The following is a 25,453-nucleotide window of genomic DNA, read 5'->3' as shown; positions in this document are numbered from 1 at the left end:
CAGCTCTTGACCACGGGTGAGGGTAGCAGTGTAGATTGAGCAATAAACCATCAGCTTTTTCTGACAACATATGCTGAGTTCTATTTGAACTGGGAAATTGGAATTTCCTAGTTCATAGGCGGAACTTTCAACTGGAACATCCCCTGAAGTTGGAGTTCTGACTCAGAAACGTCGGAGGAACCTCTAAAACCCCGACCTCAAAATTCAAGATGGCTGTGCCCTTCATCAACAGAACTTAAAGCTGTGGTTATATACTGTATATTAGCACTTGCGTCTTACTTGTTTCTCATTGAATTGGTTGTCCACACAGTGCTGTCCAGCCGCTATCTGTGGACATATTAATGTGGTGTTTGTGCAAAACACCATGACATGGATTGTTATCAACTAGTACTGCTAATTATGTCTAACGATCAACCTGGATAGAACTGGTTTTGCTAAATGTCTTTCCAGTGTATACAGAATACAAATTTTTGGGCATCACAATATACCTCTCAATATTTAGGTGTATAACTAATCTGCTTATGAAATTGTGGGTGTAAGTATCTGTTTAGTACTGAAAAGCTATTTAGACAGATTTTTCTGGGCATAAATACACCAAAATCCCTGTAATAGAGCCCTGCATGGTGTTATTATAGAGTTATCATGAATTCTTTTGGCCACAATGATCATGTAGTGAAAATGTGAGATGGTGACAGCTCTACCAATTGGTAGCAGGAAAACACTGATATGCCAATGCAGCCATTCCATTCTCATTCCAGCTGCTCGAATCCTTATGTTTATGCAGGGAGTCTGAGCTGGATGAGGCCCAAAGCACATCGTTTGCAAACTGCGAGACGTCACGTCTCCCCTCCAGAGTTCAGCCATGCCTGCACCCTGATATCCTGTCTTTAAAAATCACAAATTGGAGTGGAGACCAGATTTCATTCTGTACAAAGTATCTTGCTGCATTCAAACAAGGTCTCGATAGCACACAGTAGCAGCCCTCAGGACCCTGTGTTCCTGCAGCACCTCCTGCAGTATGTACTGGGTCATGCAGCCATGCTTTCCTGGCACCCAGAAAGCACCAAAACAAATTAACAGATGTGCAGCATACTGAATTTCTATTTCTCTTAATTTTACAGTTGTCTAAATTAGCAATAAATTACTTGCAAAATCTTATGACCTATTTAATGAGAAATTAGATTATGTTCTTTATGTTCTGTCAGTACGTTACCTTTGATAATGTAGCCAAATCAATTTCTTGGAGACTATCAATTATTATGTAAAAATAATTCTACAGATTCAATGGCTCACAAGAGCTGCACAGTATAATCGTGCTGTTCACCCATACTGTAGCTGCAATAAAATATTATTTGCTGATTTTGTTCCTCACACATTTTGCCCCATGTTTACCCACTTGGGTGAAAATTGTATTATTCGGTAAGGGTTTCTATTTTGCCTTCATTTGTTCAGTTAAGCCTAATCAGAACAAGGTATACTTCAAGACATCGACTTGCAGTAATAATAACGTGCTTCCATGCACGTTGCCTTACAGAAACAAATGTTATTTAAACTTAATGACAGATATTTTTCTTCTCTAAGGAAATCCTGTGTGGCAATGTTTCTCAACCGGTGGGTCTCCCATCGACAACTTTTATCCGTCGCCGCTACTGGCCAAGTAATAATGAAATAATGTGCATCTTAAGGCAAAACCAGTTGAGACACTGTGTTTGATTGTTGTGTCATATAAATGTAAGTATAAAGGCACGTAAGTTATTTCTGTTACAGAAGCTGCTACTAATAAAATTTCGTTGTACTTGTGTAACCCTTTCGAGCAATAAAAACTATCGATGCTCGACTTGCACTCCAGTTCTTTTCTTGAGGAATTTGTACTGAGCCCTCAATTGGGATTGCCATCATATATATATATATATATTTGTGTGTGTGTTTGCGGTTTGTTATCGCTTATTGTATCATCTAACTAGTTTATACACGACAGTACCCCGTTTCCCCTCCGTTCCGATACATCTTCTGATCTGGTTCCATCTCCACCCACTCCCTCTTCTGCTGGAGCCGCATTCTTTCTTTCTCGCAGCTTTAACCGACTTGCTTCCGCGCGGCGCTGCGTCTGACCAGCGTCAGTCAATGTTACTGCGAAATGGACCTCCGATCGGAGCTTCTCAAATCCATCTGGTATGCATTTACCTCGCTGGATGCGGAGCATAGCGGCAAAGTGTCCAAGTCACAATTAAAGGTACTCTTCTCGTATTGTTTCTCCTACAGGAAGTGAGTTTTCGAATACTTTTAATAGACGTAGTCAACTTTACCTTAATGACTACTGCAGATCTTGTCCATGTCGTTAGAACACGTACTTTTCTATGCATCTGTTATAACTTCTTTTCCTTCATGTGAGGACGGGGACTTTTTCATATTATGATCTTATCATCACGTATTTTAACTCGATCTAAATATATGTGGTCACGCACCACAATATGTAACTTGGTAAATGAAACCTGAAACTTTACACATGTGTACATCTAAAATTAAGAAAACAAAATTAAATAGACTGTAACCAGATTGCTTTTGTGTCTGCAGCTTCTCAAAGGATATCTAATGTTGGTCGCAGATTTCTCTGCAGTGCAAAGGAATGTTGTTCAGTGTGTCAACAAGCCTCAAAGTTTAATGCGAAAGGGGCCTGCATGTGTGAATATGAACCAGTCCAGACATCTAGTGCGCTACTTGCTTTGCAGTTGTAGTTAAATTCAGGAGTAAAAACTGAAAAAATGCATGAGCAATCCTGGCTGACGCAGATTCGTCGGTCTTGCCTTTCTCACGGCGCTTTCGAGTCGCGGCACGTCTCGCCCAGCATCTTTAGTTGCAGGCTGCAGAAGGCGTCTCTTGCTGGGACTTGTTCCCTGTAGGAGCTGCGGTTCACATCTTTCGAGAGGGCCGTGTGTCGTGCGACTTCCCGAAAACACGTGTTACATTCCTAAGTATTTCAACAGAACATGTTTGCTAAAAAATGCCAGTTCCTTGTAAGAAATATTTTATTATTAGGCATACTAAGCTCTTACTATATTAAACCTTTAAAATCGAACTGTTAGATCAACAGTCCGATTTTCCCTCCAATTTTCAAAATGTTCGCGTTTTACTTATTTTACAGAATGAAAGATAAGATAGGACTTGATGCAAGTGCAGGTTAAGGGCCTTGTCCAAAACCCCAATGGAGAAATCGCTCTGGGGACCCTGGGATTTGACCAGCGCACAGGCGCAGGTTCTCGAACACACCATTTTACTGTATGACGTGGTGCCGGATCATTTTCGTTAGAGATCGTAGCTTAGGTGAATAATGACTACAGACAGAGCAATTCAGTGTTAGTTTTTTATTTACAAAGTACTTGCACTAGAATATTTGAATAATGGCTTAAATAGGATGTTGCCATAGGTGTGTGTGGCTTGCCAGTGAAGGCAGTTTAATGGAGACTGTGACTTATGCTGTAGTTACTCCTTAGCTTAATTTTTTTAACAATAACTCTACTGAACAAGAAGGACTCATTATTACTTAATTGGACCACAACGTAAATACTCTAACCGTTTCCATTACTCATGGGACATGTAGGTAGTATTGACGCTGGTTAATCTGCCTTTCAGAACATGGGCCCAAAGAGGCGACGTAGCTCTGTGAGCTATTTCGGTATCTCACACCTCTGTTGTGGTTGGTGTCACTCTGGCTTCAGATCGTAAAGTGAAGAATTTCTGCTTTTCTTGTTTATTACAGTGTATCCTTGTGTTTCCTCTGGGTACTTTAGCTTTCTGTCTAAGACATGTGGCATCTGTGCCATGGAAATATCCTGAATGTCAGGGCCCAGGAAATAGACTGGCTTCCTGATTATGCTTTGAAATCACAGTGTTTAAATGAGACTTCAAGACTTTTTATTGTCATTGTACAGTTGCCTGGACAACGAAATTAGCTGGCAAGACCACAAAGATGCAAGAAAAGTGACAGTGTCAGTACAAGATATAAAAACACAATATACACAATGTATAGGTCAAGAAACATTGTGGGGGGTATATGCAAGAGCATCATAAATATAATAAATAAAGGAGGAAGGGCTTTAGTCAATAAGAATAAGTGAAACTATTGGGTAGGTTGGTAATTGCACATTTGCCAAGATATTGCAAAGGAATTGATAGGGTACATTTTCATTTGGCCATGCATCCATTAATATTACTTTAATTTTTTTACTTTGTTTATTGTTTTCTGAGTTGGCAACTATTTTCAAGGCGGCGTTTGTACTGTGTTTCAGAGACAGGCTATTTGCATAACCAATTGACAAAGAAAACGATTCAAGTCCCTCCCCAAAGTACTGAAGTACCAAAAAAGTACCCCAGCTGTTTTGGCACTTTAGGTACTGGAATCTTTGGTACTGGTACTCGACCAGAAGTCAATGGAAAAGAGAAAATATTGAAAATACCATATCAAAAGTATGATACCTGGTGTGGTGGAAAAGCACCTTAAATGATTCTGGTATGAGAGTATAGCAGTTTTGTCCTGTACACAGCTGTCAAGTACTGTTTTTGGGAAGGGAAAACTGCTTCTACTCTGCTTTTTAAAATCATTTCAAAGAACAGCTCTTTGTTCTTTGTGTGCAGGATTACCATTTTCTGCAGGAATGCACTGAAATTTTCAGTTGAGTACTAGTGTTGAACTCAAATTAAGTATTTGGCATAAACAATTTTATCTTATCAATCAATATCTCTCAATATCTTATCAGTGTGAAACAAATATGGCATTTTTGCTCTGTAGTAGGAATGGAAAATAATCATTCTGTTATAATCTTGACAGTTCGTTCACAATGGCTGTAATTATGTGTTGTGCAGTGTTACAATGGGAATAATTGTATAGTTAATTATTTGTATAGTAGTCTGAGGGCTGTCCTTGGCCACACAATAGACCCAAATAATGACATTAATTACATGGTGATGTCATCTCTCGAACCCTCTCCAGGTGCTTTCTCACAACCTTTACACGGCCTTGAATATCCCGCATGATCCTGTGGCACTGGAGGAGCACTTTCGTGATGACGATGAGGGGCCGGTATCCAACCACGGCTACATGCCCTACCTCAACAACTACATCCTGGCCAAGGTACCGCATGTTGACTTTTGTGTAGCATTAGCATCGGACCGCCCACGCAAACATGAAGTCCACATTCAGGCTCGAAAAACAACAGGGCATATAACAGTTTGCATTGTAGTCTTTGAAGAGTTTGGTAGCAGATTTTCCTTACACATTGTGATTAACACCAGTTAATTATGTTAAAACGGTGCTAAATCTTTTGAAGAGTTAACGTTTCAGGGCAGTGGCCTCTCCTGTGGTCCTTAAATGAAAGGTAGCTGAGTACTGAGTGTATTGAGCAGATACAAGATGGTTCTCTACAAGTCTTTGGATACGCTACAGGAAGTGACCTTGCTTGGTGAGCAGAAAACACGTAGGAGGAGCTGGTTTTTGTGTTTTCCCCCATGACCTTTGATCTCTGATTGTTTGATTAAAACATTTAAAAGTAGAACTAGAATGTAAGGACAAGTGAGAGCATTGATAACGTAATGATGTCTGCATCTTCCCTGGCACTACAGTGAGACATCGCTGTTACCACTGCAGAATGCTGACAGTCACTAGGATCAGCTGTAGATTTTCCATATTTAGGCAAGCAGACTTTTCAGACCGTAGTGATGTACTTCCTATGTTATCTGTAGTGCCAGTATAATGTCAGATCTTTCAGCTTCCTGAACTGTGGTCTACTGTCTCCAAATGTGAGGCCAGGCTACTTTGTATATTTCTTTCCATTAGGTGTATAGTTAATGAAATAGTGTCCTATATACCATGTGTTCCAAATACTGTTATATTAGCATATAGAATTTTGAAACAGAGTAGGGCAAATACAAAAAATACTGCAGCTTGGCAGTTCAGGGCAGCCACCTGCAGCGGTACCCATGGACCTGGGGCTTAAGGGCCTCGCTCAAGGGCCCACAGACATGTGGCTATTCTGCCGAAGCTGGGCTCAAACCGGTGACCTTCTCATCATAGGCACAAAAGCTTAGTGGCTTATTTACTTGGTGTAATTTAGCATTAAAGTGATGCAGTGTCACACAAAAATATTTCAAAACTCAAATAAGAGATATTCAACTTAAAGACGCCATGAGAAAAAATACAATAGCATCCATTATTGTCAAGAATCCATAGCTGAGGTATCACAGAGCAAGACAGAGCAGGTCAATGGTTGAGGTATTCTTATAAAAGATGGGTCTTGAGGTATTTCTTGAAGGTTGAAAAGGAATCTGATGACTCGCTGTTGATAGCTCTTTCCATCAAGGAACCACACAGGAGAAACATCTAGAGCTCAATTTATTTTGTATCTCCAGATGCCATTAGCTTGCTGACTAATGAGGGCGACATAGGATGTAAGTCTTGATGAGCAAGTCAACATAGTGCCTAAATAAAGAGAGTCAAAGAAGGGTGGGACAAGAAAGCATTTTGGCCGATTGAATACCAGACATGTTGCTGCTTTTTGAATCACCTGCAGCGGTTTGACGGCACAAGCTGGCAGCCCTGTTAGTAACTAGGGTGGTAGACAATCCATGTCAGGGAGGACACGTTGAGTTACTTCGGGTTTTATAAACTACTATCTAATTGAAAGGCTCCTGTGCTCGGCTAAATAGTTTAGCTTTTCTTGTGCTTTGACTGGTTTGTTTCCTTGACTGAAAGATTCATCCAGCTGTTTCACATTAGCATTAGTGACACATGCATGATTATAGGAGACTGACCAATCAGCACACAGCAAGAGCTCAAGTGAAATCCAGGTCCGTTTAATTGAAATGGTAATTTACAATTCCTGTCCTAGCTCAGGGTGTCCTCCCTGACATGGATTATCTGGTCACCCTATGTTAGTAACAAGTTGAGGTAGTTAAGTCACAAGGTGACAAGTGCCTAGACTAGACGCTGAGCAGCATTTTCTGACGAGTATGGCCGGATCTTTTTGCCATTATAGAGCAAGAATCCACAAGTCCAGGAGATAGCTGCTATGTGCTTAGAAAATAATGTCTGGTACCTCTAAGTTTCTGGCATAGCACATAACAAACATAATAAAACACTAGTTGGCATGGTGTATGCACTGCAAAAGAGATAATTAAGTACATTGTTCTGGTTAATGTCTAAGGAGCACTTGCTGCACCCCCAGTCCACCTTACTTATATACAAGCTCAGCAAGACTCCGGAGGTTTGTCTGATGGTTGGTCATAAACTTCTTGTTTTGTCAGGCAAAAGAGGGAACCTTTGACAAGGAGATGTTAGATGACCTGTGCTGGATGATGACGGTGAAGAAGAACCTTGGGCCGGGGGTGAAGGACACTGTGTGCTCACGGAAGGACAGCTTCAAGCTCTTCTGTCTCTTCAACCTGCTGTCGGAAGATCGCTACCCCCTGATCATGATCCCAGCTGAGGTGCATGGGGAGGGGGGGGGCTTAGCTGTCTGCAAATGTGTTCGAGTACGGCACTGATGAGAGAAACATTTTGACATCCACAGTACCCAGCATGGAAAGAATTCTCATTATGTTTCATAGACCACGTGCTAATTTTTATATGTTCTTTAAATTTCAGTGTGGTTCAGATTGCCTACAGCTATTCTATCACAGAAGTGCGGTTTGGGGTATGGCCTGCTATGTGAACCAGGGTTATCTGTTCTCTTATCCTGACTGGGGTCACAGAAGGGCCTGGAGCTGTGCTACACCTGAGGCTATGGGATTGGTACCCACAATGCTGGAGGTTTGAGTCAGCGGGCCTAGCACTGAGCCCATGGGCCACCCTATGGCAGAGTGAATAGGTTTCCTGCCTAGACTACAAATTAAAAAAATGTTTGATTTAACAGTGAAGTAGAAATTGTTGTTGATCAACTGGTCTATATCATTTGGAAGGCTTCCATATGAATCCAGTGTAAAGCAGTGTAATCCAGATCATGGTGGGTGTCATCATTACCACCAGCAACTAGTTTTGACAGAGCTTCTCCAGCAGAGCGAAGGTTTGCCACCAGCCCTTTGCTCTGCAGTAAGGAAACCAAACCTGAAACAAGAGACCCACAGATACTGAAAAGGATTATTTTTCTCAAGCAGTGGATAAGGGATTATTAAGTATGTATGGGTGGATTATTCTGAATTAGACTTCCCCAGAAGTGCAGCATAGAAGGAAGCTGCTGGGTTCCTCCTCACAGCTGCTGGGTTCCTGCTCACAGCTGCTGGGTTCCTTTTCGCAGCTGCTGGGTTCCCCTTCACAGCCGTGAGGTTCCTGCTCACAGTTGTGGGGTCCTCCTCACAGCTGCGGGGCTCTTCCTCACAGCTGTGGATTTCCTCCTCACAGCTGCTGGGGTCTTGCTCACATTTGTTGGGTTCCTCCTCACAGCTGTGAGGTTCCTCCTCATTACTGCTCGGTTCTAGCTCAGTGTTCTGTCAGGTTCACCTCGTCTAGCTACTTCCTGCAAGGCAGCAGCAACTTCCTGTTGGTTTCAGCAGTTGTGTCATATCTACAGATTATATCTTATATTGCCATGGAGACGGTGGAGAATGAGGCTGATAGGTACCATGGTGATGTTCAAAGTACAAAGTCAATACTGCACTTTAGCATCATTCACTCAAGTCAATGCAAATATATAGCATTCTCTATAGCATTGAATTTGACAGGGGGCTGTAAAAACAAAAACTATGCAAGAGACAGTGCATTATGCAGTCTATCTGTATCCTTTTGTGGTTTTATAAGCTTTTTCCTTATTTGATTGCTGTCAGTGTTGTCTGAATATGTTTGCATTGACTGCATATTAGGTGTTTCGACATGTCATCAGGAAGCCTCTGAGAATCGAGGCTTACATCAGTCCAGATAAAACTCCTGGACATTTTGTCTGGAAACTTCTTATCTTGACGTTCTGCCTTGGTCCCCTCACAAAGAAGATACCAGCTGTGTCTGCAAGCTGCTTATAGTACAGGCTCACTGTCTTTCTCATGTAGCATTCCTGTCTCTAGAATGTCCCTAGAAATGTCACAGTAGTTTTGTAGCTGTATTTTAAGAGGTTTCAGCTACCTTTGTCTCAAACCCCATCTGTGCACTTCAAATAGGTGGAGTACCTGATGAAGAAGATCTCCACAGCCATGAACCAGGACTGGGATGGCAGACTGCTGGAGGATCTCCTATCCCATGATCCTTCCCTGCAGGAAGGCATGTCTGTCTGGAAGTTCCTGGAGCACATTAGTTCTGGGCAGCTCTTGCGGATCACAAGCGTGGACACCTTCAGCCTGACTTTGGACGATGTCTTTCAGGAGATGTACCACAACATCCTCAAGAAGGTGATGCTCGTCTTACCCTTAAAGTGGATCTGTTCTGCTGAATATGAAATGGCCACACTGTAGTGTTGTTGATCAGTATGCCATTGATAGATATTTGCATTCAGCGTCTCCGTTGTCATGAAACAGCCATTGCATTTGTGAGTCGTCACAAGTAAGGCTTGGGATGTATTTCTGTGTATTTAATAATCATCCAATAATACTTTAAATTAAAGTAAGACTTTCCACAGTATGAAGATGTGCCGGATTGTCAGTTTGTTAAAGCTGAACCTTTCTTATGCCCAGCATTGATTGATAAAGGAACTGCTCAGATGTGAATCTTCCTTTTAGATTAACTTCTAACCCCAAGTGCGGTTCCCTAAATACCACGTGGGGTGCTTTTCCAATACACCAAAAATAATTGTACTTCTTGTGCTGGTTTTCCACTGGCATAAAACTGGTACTGGTACTGAATGACATCATCAGGATGCAAGGCGTCATATTTTGTACAGAATTCGGATAATGGCTAGAGCATATGCGGCTGGGCAATGTGTGATATTGCGGTTTTTCTTAAACACAAATGCATAATTGCACATTAATCTTCACAATTTTCAAACTTTCATGTCAAAACCAAACTCTACTCAAAACTAATCTTGCATCTAACCCAAACTTTGCCTTCGGGCATTACATAAAAGCTATCAAATACACACACTATGAAGTAGCCACTGCACCCCAGCAGAGATCAATTCAAAACACTACCGTAAAAACCTGCTACTGCAATAACCAATGGAACAACATCTTTAAACGATGAACACAAAATAAAGACACAACCCATGTATAAATTTATCAAATTTTCATTCCTCAATGTACTGTAGTAAAATAAACCATAAAGGTAAATGGACTGTAAATATGCAACTGATACAGTAAAGAACATAGAATACAGTAAACATTTTAATGTATTACAGTAGCCTGCGGGGAGAGGCCCGAGCGAAGGTGGGCATACTTATTGCCCCCTGGCTGGGCACCTGTACATTAGGGTTTACCGCAGTGGACGAGAGGGTAGCCTCCCTTCGCCTTCGGGTGGGGGGACGGGTCCTGACTGTTGTTTGCGCTTATGCGCCATCGGCAGTTCAGAATACCCACCCTTTTTAGAGTCCCTGGAAGGGGTGTTGGAGAGCACTCCTTCTGGGGACTCTCTTGTTCTGCTGGGGGACTTCAATGCTCATGTGGGGAATGACAGTGAGACCTGGAGAGGCGTGATTGGGAGGAACGGCCCCCCCGACCTGAACCTGAGCGGTGCTTTGTTGTTGGACTTCTGTGCTCGTCACGGATTGTCCATAATGAACACCATGTTCAGGCATAAGGGTGTCTATATGTGCACTTGGCACCAGGACACCCTAGGCCGCAGTTCGATGATCGACTTTGTAATCGTGTCATCGGACTTGCGGCCACATATCTTGGACACTCAGGTGAAGAGAGGGGCGGAGCTGTCAACCGATCACTACCTGGTGGTGGGTTGGCACCGCTGGTACGGGAGGAAGCTGGCCAGACCTGGCAGGCCCAAGCGTGTAGTGAGGGTCTGCTGGGAACATCTGGCGGAATCCCCTGTCAGGAGGAGTTTCAACTCCTACCTCCGGCAGAACTTCTCCCATGTCCCGAGGGAGGTGGGGGACATTGAGTCCGAATGGGCCATGTTCCGCGCCTCCATTGTGGTGGCGGCTGGCCGGAGCTGTGGCCATAAGGTATAATGCTAACGAGCTATATCAGTCTGGTTTCAGACCCAATCATAGCACAGAAACGGCCTTAGTCAAAGTGATAAACGACTTGCTTATGGCTTCCGACCGTGGCTGTATATCGCTATTATTCTTACTGGATCTAACTGCAGCATTCGATACTGTAGACCATAATATTCTTTTGGACCGGCTGGAAACATTGATTGGCATTAAAGGGACAGCACTACTGTGGTTTCGTTCGTATTTAACTGATCGTTACCAGTTTGTCCATGTAAACAATGAGTCATCCATAGCCACTAAAGTAAGATATGGTGTCCCGCAGGGATCAGTGTTGGGCCCACTACTGTTCAATCTATATATGCTACCGCTTGGTAACATAATTAGAAATTACAGTGTTAATTTTCATTGTTATGCTGATGATACACAATTGTATCTATCTGTCAAACCTAGTGACGCATCCCAGCTCTCTTCTTTAGCCGACTGTCTGCTAGACATCCGTTGTTGGATGGCAAGGAATTTCTTCATGTTAAATACTGAAAAAACTGAGGTTCTTTTAATCGGTCCTAAGGATGCCCGCAATAAGTTTGTAAACCCCAACCCTAGCGGCCTCCCTACTCAATTTAAAACAGTGGTCAGAAATCTTGGTGTCCTGGTAGACTCTGACCTCTGCTTCAGTGCTCACATAAATAGCATTACCAGTACGGCATTTTACCATCTACGGAACATAGCCAAGCTTCGGAAGATGCTTTCCTTTCAAGATGCAGAAAAACTAATACATGCCTTTATAACTTCTAGATTGGACTACTGTAATGCCCTCCTTTCGGGTTGTCCATCTGGATCTCTACATAAACTTCAGTTAGTACAAAATGCAGCTGCCAGTGTTCTCACAAAAACTAAAAAATTTCATCACATTAGCCCTATCCTGTCTTCCCTGCACTGGCTACCGGTCAAGTTTAGGATTGACTACAAATTATTGCTATTGACCTACAAAACTCTGAATGGCCTTGCACCACAATATCTCAATGATCTTCTGGTCCCTTACAACCCTTCTCGCCTGCTTCGTTCACAAGGAGCAGGATATCTATTAGTTCCTAAAGTAGACAGGGCTACGGCAGGCTGCAGAGCATTCTCTTACAGAGCTCCGCAGCTGTGGAATGGTCTCCCGGCGGATGTGCGGGATTCAGGCACACTCTCGCTTTTCAAGTCTAGATTAAAAACGCAGTTGTATAGCTTAGCGTATAGGAAACCTAGTTCTGGTTCCAGCTAGTCGCTCACTCCCAGTCAGACTAACAGTATGAGGTGATGAGCTGGGTGGGGATCGGTGTCATTGGCTTTGGATAAACTGATGCGTCAGTGCTGTCACTCTAGCTTTACACTAGAGTGCTGATGTTCAGGGAGTCCCCATGCCTGTGTTTCCGCCTGTCTCTCCCTCTTTCTCATGCTGCTATACCCAGATCTGCCGGAGCCTAGACGAATATTGCACTCGATCATTTTGCTTGCATTGCCTCTGGTTTCCTCAACTCTGGCTAATACACAATTATTCTTACTTCCTCCCTCACCCCTTCTGGGGTGTGCTCCCTGGAGCACAATGTCATTGAAGAATTTATGCCTCTGCTGCCTGCAAGACAACTACCTCCACCTCTGGCAACTGCCCTCCAACCTGCCTGCCCTTGGCTCAACACGATGCCTCGCCATCCTTCCCTGCAGCTGTGCCTCTATTAATCCTGCCATCGTGCATCAAGCACCCCGTGCCTGCACTGGTCGGCCGCTGCATTCAGACATATATTTCAACCCCTGTATTAGCTTAGTCATATCATCTTGTTTGTTTGACTCATCTGCCGGCCCCTGGAGGATGGGCTCCCCCTTTGGGTCTGGTTCCGCCCAAGGTTTCATCCTCTTAGGGAGTTTTTCCTTGCCACCGTTGCCTTTGGCTTACTCAATGGGGGGTCCTTACGAGGCAGAAATGTAAAGCGCATTGAGACAATGTAATGTTGTGATAATGCGCTATATAAATAAAATTGAATTGAATTGAATTGAATTGAATAAGGTGGTCGGTGCCTGTCGCGCCAGCAATCCCAGACCCCGCTGGTGGACACCAGTGGTGAGGGATGCTGTCAAGCTGAAGAAGGAGTCCTATTGGGCCTTTTTAGCCTGTGGGACAGGTGACAGGTACCGGCAGGCCAAGCAGGATGCGGCTTCGGCGGTCGCTGAGGCAAAAACTGGGGTTTGGGAGGAGTTTGGTGAGGCCATGGAAAACGACTTCCGGACGGCTTCGAGGCGATTCTGGTCCACCATCCGGCGGCTCCGGGCAGGAAAGTGGTGCAACATCAACACTGTTTATGGTGGGGATGGGGTGCTGCTGACCTCAACCCGGGACGTTTTGGGTCGGTGGAAGGAGTACTTCGAAGACCTCCTCAATCCCACCGACACGCCTTCCAATGTGGAAGCAGAGTATGGGGACTTGGGTGTGGACTCCCCTATCTCTGGGGCGGAGGTCGCTGAGGTGGTTAAAAAGCTCCTCAGTGGCCAGGTCCCGGGGGGAGGATGAGATCCGCCCGGAGTTCCTTAAGACTCTGGATGCTGTGGGGCTGTCCTGGCTGACACGCATCTGCAGCATCGCATGGACATCGGGGGCAGTGCCTCTGGACTGGCAGACCAGGGTGGTGGTCCCCCTCTTTAAGAAGGGGGACCAGAGGGTGTGCTCCAGCTATAGGGGGATCACACTCCTCAGTCTCCCTGGTAAGGTCTATTCAGGGGTTCTGGAGAGGAGGGTCCGCCGGATTGTCGAACCTCGGATTCAGGAGGTGGTGTTCAGGAGGTGGTGTTCGTCCCGGCCATGGAACAGTGGACCAGCTCTATACTCTCCGCAGGGTTCTGGAGGGTTCATGGGAGTTTGCCCAACTAGTCTACATGTGTTTTGTGGACTTGGAGAAGGCATTCAACCGTGTCCCTCGGGGAGTCCTGTGGAGGGTGCTCCGGGAGTATGGGGTGCCGGGCTTCCTTTTGAGGGCTGTTCGGTCCAGCTCTATACTGTCCGGCACCCACCGCGAGCCATCCCACCACCCCAACCAAACTCCAGTATCCCTTACATTTTAAGACAGGTGTACAAGAAATCTAAAATAACCACTTGTCATTTACATTTTATTTTCATTACACATTTTCTTTTAATTTCTCATGACTTATTATACAGATTTGTTGCAGACTTTGTATCCTTGTTGAAGTCGTTACAGAAGGTGAAAGTAACTTTGTTTTTGGCACACAGCATTGCCATTTTAACCTCCACATTTATGACCTGGTTAATGTTGTAAATGACCTGCAGACTACTGCAGGTGGCAGTTCTCGCGAGGCTACTGGCAGTTCAGTTTGGAGAGGCAGATGATTTTTTTTTAAATGATATTATAATACGGGAGATTTACAGGAAAATACTAATAAGGGAGGACGGTGTCACCCCCCGATCGTGCTGATCCTTCTGTGCCACGCCCCCCTCGTTAACCTCATGTCGATTCCCAGTGTTTCACGGCTGTTTTCAATTGTCTGTATTAGTTCGATGTATTTAAGTCCACGTCAGAGTTTGTTTCCCTAGTTCTGTCATTGTAATGTTATGCCTGGTTGTATCGTCCTGTAGCTCTGTTTTGTTGTTTTTTCCTTATGCCCTTACGTTTTCCCATTAAACCCTTTTATTTAACCCCGTTCCTGATTTCGTCCGCCTGTTTCCCTGGTCCGTGTTCTTCGTGTCATGACAGATGGCGGGAAAGAGGGGTAAAATACGGTAGTTTCCCGGCCAAAACGGGAGACTTGACAGCTATGGTCTGCAGTACATGTGCTGTAATAGCAAAGAGTACAGCACTCCACGGTTACAGTAGAGAGCAGTATACAAATTACCTACCAATTTTCCTCTCTGAAGGTCCAGATTATAGAAGCCACTGTGAAGCGACTCAGATTCTATTGTACTCTTTGTCCAGCTTCTCTCATTGATTGGTTATGGATAAGGACATGGTCAGCCAGAGTGACAGGAATCCCATCGAAACCAATGGTGTGATAGCAATGCACATTCAACAGTCAACTTTGAATTTTGATCTATTCCGGGTTAGCGGTATGTCGTACAATAATTTCTATTGATGCCAGCCGATGGCAGCATCTCAGTCTCTTTAGTGATAGCCAGTTTAATACAGTGTTTAACAGTGTATCATGTGGTGTTTTTTTCCCTGTGTTTAACCATATACACTTACTTTTCAGTTACTGTATTTAGTTGATTACAGTAATTATTTATTTATTTATTCAGTGACAGTACTTATTTTACTTATTTATCATATCACACTCATATTTAACTTATGATATTTTCCACTTACGATGGGTTCATTGGGTTGTAACCTCATCATAAGGTGAGGAACACCTGTGGATCATTGAATGGGCACTAAAGCTTGTGCTTTCACTAAGGGAGCCATTGGGGTAACTCTTCCATTTGATGCTTTTGACCTGCCAGCAGCCAATCACATTCCTTAAGGCCCTCCTTTTCTCTCCCACAGGGATACATGTGGAAGAAGGGGCACATGCGGCGGAACTGGACAGAGCGCTGGTTCGTCCTGAAGTCCTCCAACATCTCTTACTATGTCAGTGAGGACCTTAAGGAGAAGAAGGGAGAAATACCTCTGGACAAGGACTGCGTGGTGGAGGTACAGCTACAGTGTGGGGCTTTCGTGCATTGGTTTTCCATTCACGGGATGACATTGTTTTGCCATATGTTAGCTGTTTGTTATAGTCGATTAATTCATTAGATGGTATCTCTATGTGTATCGGTATATGTTAGCTGTTTGTTATAGGCGTTTCATTCATTAGATGGTGTCGCTATGTGTATCGGTATATGTTAGCTGTTTGTTATAGGCGTTTCATTCATTAGATGGTGTCGCTATGTGTATCGGTATATGTTAGCTGTTTGTTATAGGCGTTTCATTCATTAGATGGTATCTCTATGTGTATCGGTATATGTTAGCTGTTTGTTATAGTCGATTAATTCATTAGATGGTATCTCTGTGTATCGGTATATGTTAGCTGTTTGTTATAGTCGATTAATTCATTAGATGGTATCTCTATGTGTATCGGTATATGTTAGCTGTTTGTTATAGTCGATTAATTCATTAGATGGTATCTCTATGTGTATCGGTATATGTTAGCTGTTTGTTATAGTCGATTAATTCATTAGATGGTATCTCTATGTGTATCGGTATATGTTAGCTGTTTGTTATAGTCGATTAATTCATTAGATGGTATCTCTATGTGTATCGGTATATGTTAGCTGTTTGTTATAGTCGATTAATTCATTAGATGGTATCTCTATGTGTATCGGTATATGTTAGCTGTTTGTTATAGCCGATTAATTCATTAGATGGTATCTCTATGTGTATCGGTATATGTTAGCTGTTTGTTATAGCCGATTAATTCATTAGATGGTATCTCTATGTGTATCGGTATACACTCACCTAAAGGATTATTAGGAACACCTGTTCAATTTCTCATTAATGCAATTATCTAATCAACCAATCACATGGCAGTTGCTTCAATGCATTTAGGGGTGTGGTCCTGGTCAAGACAATCTCCTGAACTCCAAATAGAATGTCAGAATGGGAAAGAAAGGTGATTTAAGCAATTTTGAGCGTGGCATGGTTGTTGGTGCCAGATGGGCCGGTCTGAGTATTTCACAATCTGCTCAGTTACTGGGATTTTCACGCACAACCATTTCTAGGGTTTACAAAGAATGGTGTGCAAAGGGAAAAACATCCAGAATGCGGCAGTCCTGTGGGCGAAAAATGCCTTGTTGATGCTAGAGGTCAGAGGAGAATGGGCCGACTGATTCAAGCTGATAGAAGAGCAACTTTGACTGAAATAACCACTCGTTACAACCGAGGTATGCAGCAAAGCATTTGTGAAGCCACAACACGCACAACCTTGAGGCGGATGGGCTACAACAGCAGAAGACCCCACCGGGTACCACTCATCTCCACTACAAATAGGAAAAAGAGGCTACAATTTGCACGAGCTCACCAAAATTGGACAGGCGAAGACTGGAAAAATGTTGCCTGGTCTGATGAGTCTCGATTTCTGTTGAGACATTCAAATGGTAGAGTCAGAATTTGGCGTAAACAGAATGAGAACATGGATCCATCATGCCTTGTTACCACTGTGCAGGCTGGTGGTGGTGGTGTAATGGTGTGGGGGATGTTTTCTTGGCACACTTTAGGCCCCTTAGTGCCAATTGGGCATCGTTTAAATGCCACGGCCTACCTGAGCATTGTTTCTGACCATGTCCATCCCTTTATGACCACCATGTACCCATCCTCTGATGGCTACTTCCAGCAGGATAATGCACCATGTCACAAAGCTCGAATCATTTCAAATTGGTTTCTTGAACATGACAATGAGTTCACTGTACTACAATGGCCCCCACAGTCACCAGATCTCAACCCAATAGAGCATCTTTGGGATGTGGTGGAACGGGAGCTTCGTGCCCTGGATGTGCATCCCACAAATCTCCATCAACTGCAAGATGCTATCCTATCAATATGGGCCAACATTTCTAAAGAATGCTTTCAGCACCTTGTTGAATCAGTGCCACGTAGAATTAAGGCAGTTCTGAAGGCGAAAGGGGGTCAAACACCGTATTAGTATGGTGTTCCTAATAATCCTTTAGGTGAGTATATGTTAGCTGTTTGTTATAGTCGATTAATTCATTAGATGGTATCTCTATGTGTATCGGTATATGCAGGGACGGATTATGGATTGTGTGGGCCCCTGGGCAAAACGTTCGCGAGGGCCCCCAAACCACCCCCCACCACCAGCACCACCACCACAACCACCACAATTCAAGGGCCCTTGGCAGCCAAACGCCCTCCCTCCATGTTTCCATCAGAGGCCCTATAGGGTCAGGGGCCCTTGTAGGCAGAGGATCAAAGAATGTAGGCCCTCTAAAATAGACAAACGAAAATACATTGTTGATAAGCGTTGCAAATTGTTTTGGGCTAGGGGCCCCACGGGCCCCCTGCACCCCAAGGGCCCCTGGGCAGCGGCCCCGCTGGCCCGGTCCGTAATCCGTCCCTGGGTATATGTTAGCTGTTTGTTATAGGCGTTTAATCCGTTAGGTGGTGTCGCTATGTGTATCGGTATATATTAGCTGTTTGTTATAGGCGTTTAATTCGTTAGATGGTGTCGCTATGTGTATCGGTATATGTTAGCTGTTTGTTATAGGCGTTTAATCCGTTAGGTGGTGTCGCTATGTGTATCGGTATATGTTAGCTGTTTGTTATAGGCGTTTAATTCGTTAGGTGGTGTCGCTATGTGTATCGGTATATGTTAGCTGTTTGTTATAGGCGTTTAATCCGTTAGGTGGTGTCGCTATGTGTATCGGTATATGTTAGCTGTTTGTTATAGGCGTTTAATTCGTTAGATGGTGTCGCTATGTGTATCGGTATATGTTAGCTGTTTGTTATAGGCGTTTAATCCATTAGGTGGTGTCGCTATGTGTATCGGTATATGTTAGCTGTTTGTTATAGGCGTTTAATTCGTTAGGTGGTGTCGCTATGTGTATCGGTATATGTTAGCTGTTTGTTATAGGTGTTTAATTCGTTAGGTGGTGTCGCTATGTGTATCGGTATATGTTAGCTGTTTGTTATAGACGTTTAATTTGTAGGATGGTGTCACTATGTGTATCGGTATATGTTAGCTGTTTGTTATAGCCGTTTAATTCGTTAGGTGGTGTCGCTATGTGTATCGGTATATGTTAGCTGTTTGTTATAGCCGTTTAATTCGTTAGGTGGTGTCGCTATGTGTATCGGTATATGTTAGCTGTTTGTTATAGGCGTTTAATTCGTTAGGTGGTGTCGCTATGTGTATCGGTATATGTTAGCTGTTTGTTATAGCCGTTTAATTTGTTAGATGGTGTCACTATGTGTATCGGTATATGTTAGCTGTTTGTTATAGCCATTTAATTTGTTAGGTGGTGTCGCTATGTGTATCAGTATATGTTACCTGTTTGTTATAGGCGTTTAATTCGTTAGGTGGTGTCGCTATGTGTATCGGTATATGTTACCTGTTTGTTATAGGCGTTTAATTCGTTAGGTGGTGTCGCTATGTGTATCGGTATATGTTAGCTGTTTGTTATAGGCGTTTAATTCGTTAGATGGTGTCGCTATGTGTATCGGTATATATTAGCAGTTTGTAGGCTTTATGGGTTAGTTGTGTTTGTGTGTGTGTGTTAGTAGCTCATCAGTTGTTCTCCTGCTTCTCCTCAGACCCTGCCTGACAAGGAGGGCAGGCGCTGTCTGTTTTGTGTTAAGACACCCACCCGGGCCTACGAGATCAGCGCCTCGGATCAGAAACAGCGCGTTGAGTGGATCCAAGGTGAGAAAATGATTGTGATCAAGTGTGCTACGTGAGTTAGCACGAGCTGGTTATGGGATTTATAGCCACTCGGCATGTGGGGTACATCCCAGGTCGGGTGGATTTTTGGTTATTTAGCTGGCTTTTGATGAGTCTGTGCACATGCAGCTGTGCAACGCTGCCTCATTGTAGTGGGGTTCATCTGTCCCCCCCCCCCCCCCCCCAGCCATACAGACGGCACTGCGCCTCCTGGGGGAGGGGAAGTCATCCCTGCACCAGGAGCTGAAGCTGAAGCGGCGGGAGCAAAGGGGGAGCAGCCGGCGCAGCCGAGGGGAGGTGCAGGTGGCGCAGGAGCTACAGGAGGAGAGGGAGCGCCAGGAACAACAGATCGAGAGCATCATCCAGGTGAGGATGAAGGCTCCGTCTCTGTGATTACAGAGGCAAAGCCTATAGTTCTGTACTGCTGCCAAATGACAGATCTAAATTGCTACATTCAGAGAAAAGCAACAATGATGAAAATGTTCATCTATGTCTGCACCATCCTTCCATCTATCCATTCATCTAGCCATCAGTCCTTCCATCCATTTACCCATCTATCCATTCATTCATCTATCCATCCATCATTCTGTCCATCAGTCCATCAATCCATCCATCTCCAATAGTTTACTCAATACAGGTGTACAAGCTAGTGTAATTTCTCTGAGGAGATTTAATTGATTCTTATTTTGCTTAACCCTATGGTTGGTGTCATGTAGCACCAGAGGGAGGTGGAGGCTAAGCGCCGGGAGCAGGAGGAGAAGGAGAGGGAGCGTCAAAGGGAGGTGCAGAGGGAGCTGGAGAGACAGCTGCAAGAGGCTGAGAAGGTGAGCGAAAGGCAGAGGCATTGCATCTGCCCTGACGTCAGGGCAATGAATCTCACTGCTGACGTATGCCAGGCCAGGGACACTATGGTGGAGGAGCTGACCTTGAAGGAGAAGGAGGCGGAGCGGCAGCGCAGGAGGATTCAGGAGCTGGAGATGACACAGGAGAAGCTGGAGGCGGCACTGAACACTGAGATCCAGGCTCGCCTGGAAGAGGAGCGAGCGCGCCTGGAGCAGGAACGGTAGGCACTTACATGTACACACATAGGCTGACACTAGGGGGCACATGATGGTAGGTGGCTCATAGATGATTTAAAATATCTGTGCCTAGTAGTAAGGTAGATGACAAGGGCATTGGATGGGTGATATATCACTGTCAAAATGGGTGCATAATATTATTGGGTGGGTTGTTTATTTTGTTGCCTAACAGTATTATTTGCCATTTTGCTGTGTGGGGTCAAGTAAAAACAATTCCAGTGCTACAATATTATAAAGTAGCGTTTCCTCAGGGACCCCCAAACAGTCTACATGTTTGCTCCTCCCAGCTCCTAGCAAATCAAAACACCAAATAGCTGGTAAAAGTGTCTTGGCAGCTGGGAAGGACCGAAAAAATATGAACTGTCTGGGTCCCTAAGGAAACACTGCAGTAAGTCCAACACACTGTTGGTTTGCTTCACACATGTCTGTATGTCCTGGCACATCTGTCTCCATCCTTCAGGCTACTGCAGGAGGAGGAGGAGAAGCTGAAACAGCTGCAGAAGCTTCAAGAAGAGCAGGGAGCCCTGCAGCAGAAGAGCCAGCTGGAGATAACCACCCCAGCAAAGCCGTCCGCCATCGACGCTGCCTCACAGGAGCTGCAGACCCTGAGGGAGACACGAGAGAGGAGCCACCAGCACCTGGAGGTGAGTATGTGCAGGAGAGAAGAGCTTTCTAGCAGGGTGGGAGCAGGTGTGTTTGTGTGAGTCTGTGTCTGTATGTGTGTGTGTGTGCGTGTGTATGTCTGTGTGTGTCAGGGTACCCACGGTCATGGAAAACCTGGAAAAGTTTTGGAATTTTGAAATAATTCTTCCAGGCCCTGGATAAGTTTTGGAATTCTTGGATAGAGAGGAAAAGTTATGGAAAAGTTTTGGAAACTAGCCTTGTTCATTTTTTTTCCCACTTCGTTCCGCAACGTACTAACAGAAACGTACGAGTGGAGGTCAATAGTTATAACTACCTTGGTAAACATCCGTGTCCGGGCAGATTTCGCGTATTTGAGATCGCTGCTTTTTTGCTCGTTATTCCAGTTTTTATGGTTTTATTTAATTTTTTGGAAAATTTTCTTGTGGTATTTGAAAAGTCATGGAAATTTATTCTGCCAGAACTGGGGGAACATGTGTGTGTGTGTGCGTGTGTGTGTGTGTGCGTACCCTACATGCGCATGTGTGTGCGTGTGTGTGTCTGTGTGTGCGTGTGTGTGCGTACCCTACATGCGCGTGTGTGTCTGTGTGTGTGCGTACCCTACATGCGCGTGTGCCTCTGATCAGAAGATCGCCAGTTTGAACCCAGCTTCAGCATGTCTGTGGCTCCTTCAGCAAGGCCCTTAACCCCCAGCTCCCTGGGCTCTGCTACAGATGGCTGCCCTTCAGACAGCTTACTCTGCAAAGAGCAAGTTGGGGGAGGCGTAAATTTCCCCACAGGGATCAATAAAAGTATCAATTATTTTTATTATTTATGTATGTGTCTGTGCGTGTTTGTGTGTGTAAGTGCCTATGTGTGTCTGTCTGTGTATATATGTATGTGTCTGTGTCTGTATGTATGTATATGTGTGTGTGCCTGTGTCTGTGTGTGTCTATGTATATATGTATGTGTGTGTAAGTGCCTGTGTCTGTATGTATGTATATATGTATGTGTCTGAGTCTGTATGTATGTATATATGCATGTGTCTGTGTGACCCCAGCTTTGACGTACTGTGTCACCCCCCAACTATCATGCAGGAGGCTCAGAAGAAGCTGGAGAAAGCCAGCTGTCACGTAAAACACTGGAACGTGCAGCTGAACAGGCTGCTGGGGCCCATTTCCCCTGGAGGTAAGAGCCTGATGCATCTGTGATGCATCTGCAAAAGTTGACCAGCAGCTGTTTGGCAGTTGTGCTTTCTTCAGACTCCTCAGGAAATGTAACCTCTGTAGACCTTTTTTGGCAACCTGTTTGCTATTGATGGACCATGACAGGTCTTGCCTGGGATGGACTCCTAGGATTCTGAAGTTCTGAAATGCCTCCATTTCTCACCATTGATGCTGATAAGATGGTGACCATTGTGTTCCAGTCTCCTGAAGTCCAAAATGGATGGATGGATGGATGGATGGATGTATGGATGGATGGATGGACCTTCTTTTAAGAAGGGATTGTTCAAATGGTAAACAGCCTAAATATGGCCGTTATTAGTTAAAATTTTAATTGTTGAGAAAAAAAATATTTTTTGTTATTAATGGCTCCAGGTAAGAAGAGACACACCCAGCAACACTGATCTGCCTGTTTGTGTCGCTGATCTTGGCTTATGTTGTGTTTTGCTGCCCCAGAACGGTTTGAGACACACAAGAACGTGAAGAAGAACCATGCCAAGCCAGAGTTTGCCTTCGCCAGCCAAGAGTTTATTTCCAAATTCCAGCCTGACACCAATCAGCAATCACCCAAGTCTGACAGCCAATCATCGGAGGAGGAGGAGGAGGAGGGTCTTCCTGGGCACATGGATGCTGTCAGCCTATCAGACAAGGATAAAAACCAGACACCAGAAAATAGGAAAAGCTGTTAGGTGCCTGTTGGGACACTTTCACTCTTGATAAGTGACATAGTTTTCATAAGTTTTTTTTATAGTTCAGCAGTAAAATCACTACCCAGTGATAGTAAGACAGCTCATGTGGATTCCTTGTAAAAAATGACCTTTGTATATATTGTGCCTTGGTCTTGGTTATGGTTAGTTTGTAAAAATGCGTGTGGTTAAACTGTTCGGGCCATAATGGCACCTGGTGATGCTTTGTAAACAAACCCACTGAATCATTGGGAGGGGGGGGTTGCCCATAATGTACCTCTCCTTTTCAGATATGATGAATAAGTTTGAATTACGTCTTTCGAAGAGACCATGAAGGCTTATCGGACAGGAGATAAGCTTCACAGCGGTATCTTAGTCTGCATGATTATCCCATGCCTTTTTACAAACAATTGCCCTAAAAAAACTTTTACAAGATCTTCTATACTAGACAAGCTGGTTACAGAACAAACATGAACAAGAAGATATTTTTCACTCTAATGGTGCGATAATGAGCCATTCTAGAGCAGACATGACCTGTGGTTTTAGGGACAACTACACTCAGTTCACTCTCAGTTCCTGGCTGTAATCAGTGTGTAATGAATCTCATTTTAATATGCAGTTGTTGTAAATGTGAATGTAACCTCCACTAATTGCATGGTGTTCATAGTCTTTCTTAGACTGTTATTTTCTGTGTACAGTATTTGTGTACTGATTATATGACTCTAATAAATGGGTTAATTACAGTCTAATACAAGGATTTCTGTGAATCTGCTTATACCAGAATCCACATGATCCATAGTGGTCTGTAAGATGTAGGCTCAGAACATACAGCAACATTTACAGTATTTGTCTGTAATGTATTTGATTAGCATGGAGATTACTTACAAAGACCAAAGTGCGGTCAGATTTGCAAGGCGGCACCCTCAATCTGAACAGGTCACTCACCATAAGTACCACAGGAACCCAAATCTGATAGCCTGTGGCTGTTTTATTCCTTTGCCCTCAGAGGTGAATCGCTAACTGTGACAGAAGACAGCTGTAACAGGTGCAAAGGGCTGCCTGAGAATGTGAGCACTTGTTGATTGACAAAGAGGTGGGATTGATGTAGTATAGACAGAGTAGTGGTGCCCACCCGGGTGCGTGGGGCTTCAGTTATTAAATATAAAGCTGTACGTATTGGTGTACACAGATAAAGGGTTAGTCTGACTTGTATGCTAATACTAGTGCTAACAGCATAAGTTGCATTTAAAAGAACTAAATTCTATCTACAGAGCATGTGATCTAGCTCAGATTCCAGAGTAAACAATGGAACACTAGGACTTTAACTCAGTCTGCAACCTGTCAAGTATGGATGTCTGGGATTGTGAGATCAGCAGGCCAATTGGAACACATGTGAACTTGGGTTTTTCCAGTTGTATTTATAACAAGATTACTGGTGGAAATGATTAGCTTAACAACAGATGGTGGCTTCAGCCACACCTCACCACCCAAGTGCTAGTCCATGTCAGCTTCAGCTGCAACTTCCTCTTCAGTCAGATCATTAGCATGTGCCATGTGATCGTTTCAGCTTATGAAAAAACTTTTGCAGTATTGTCATCAGCTTGCCTACATATTCCTACCTCTAGCTCCCTCTTCTGGACACTAGTCGAAGGTTAGATTAAGTTCAAATCCCTTGTACTGGGTCTCTGGGCTGCTGGAGAGCAAGCTGTATCCTAACTAAAGATCGCAATCAAAACACACCCTCCCCACTATGGTCTGTCTGATCTGTATTTGTAGATTATGTCCTTGTCAGAATTGAAGGGCCAGAAACTGAGCTTTTAACCTCAGTCCCTCTAGTGGAATGAACTCCCGTCTGAATGAAAACTACTAAACCATTCTGCTATTCTAGAAAATTCTCAAATCTGACCTTCCCCAATACTTAACCCCTTACTGATCTTTCCTAGCTGATTAACTCAGAATTGTACACATACTCTACTTGTCTATACATTTCTGCATTTAAATGTTGTATTTCTCAGTAAAGACTGGAAATTAGTAGAAGATAGTTTCCCTGTTGTTAAGTTGGTTAAAAGTATCTGTACAATTTTTTTGTGCAAGGCTTCAGCAGATCTTTGTTGTACTATATTTTCATGTTTTTGACCTTTATTTTATTCCGATGCATAATCTTGTCCTTTAAGTTGCTTTGGATGTAAAGGGCTGGTGCTCTGTCCTCCAGGGTCATTCGCTTCTGGGATACGCTCTGGACCACATGACCCTTGCATAATACAAATGGGTTTGGCAAATACATGGATTTAAGAGTTTATAATGTGTTTTCTAAGAATCAAAGAAAATTACAATTACAAATGCTATAAAATGACAGGAAG

The 25,453-nt window shown here is 43.8% G+C and overlaps 1 protein-coding gene across 1 annotated transcript; it reads left to right on the top strand.

The window, feature by feature from the left end:
• Positions 1-58: 58 nt before the first annotated feature.
• def6c (DEF6 guanine nucleotide exchange factor c) lies at positions 59-23,847 on the top strand. Its single transcript, XM_023795535.2, has 13 exons — positions 59-1,731; positions 2,075-2,233; positions 4,988-5,128; positions 7,297-7,479; positions 9,139-9,366; positions 15,602-15,748; positions 19,358-19,466; positions 19,672-19,850; positions 20,201-20,308; positions 20,381-20,547; positions 21,024-21,207; positions 22,282-22,372; positions 22,864-23,847. Exons 2-13 carry the CDS (start codon positions 2,138-2,140, stop codon positions 23,094-23,096), a joined length of 1,866 nt encoding a protein of 621 aa, XP_023651303.2. The 5' UTR covers positions 59-1,731; positions 2,075-2,137; the 3' UTR covers positions 23,097-23,847.
• The last annotated feature ends 1,606 nt before the right edge of the window (positions 23,848-25,453 follow it).

Source organism: Paramormyrops kingsleyae, chromosome 1 (assembly GCF_048594095.1).
Source record: "Paramormyrops kingsleyae isolate MSU_618 chromosome 1, PKINGS_0.4, whole genome shotgun sequence".
In the NCBI taxonomy this organism is placed as follows: Eukaryota; Metazoa; Chordata; class Actinopteri; order Osteoglossiformes; family Mormyridae; genus Paramormyrops; species Paramormyrops kingsleyae.
The sequence above is the reverse complement of the archived record's forward strand: the minus strand, read 5'-3'. Positions and strand labels throughout refer to the sequence as shown.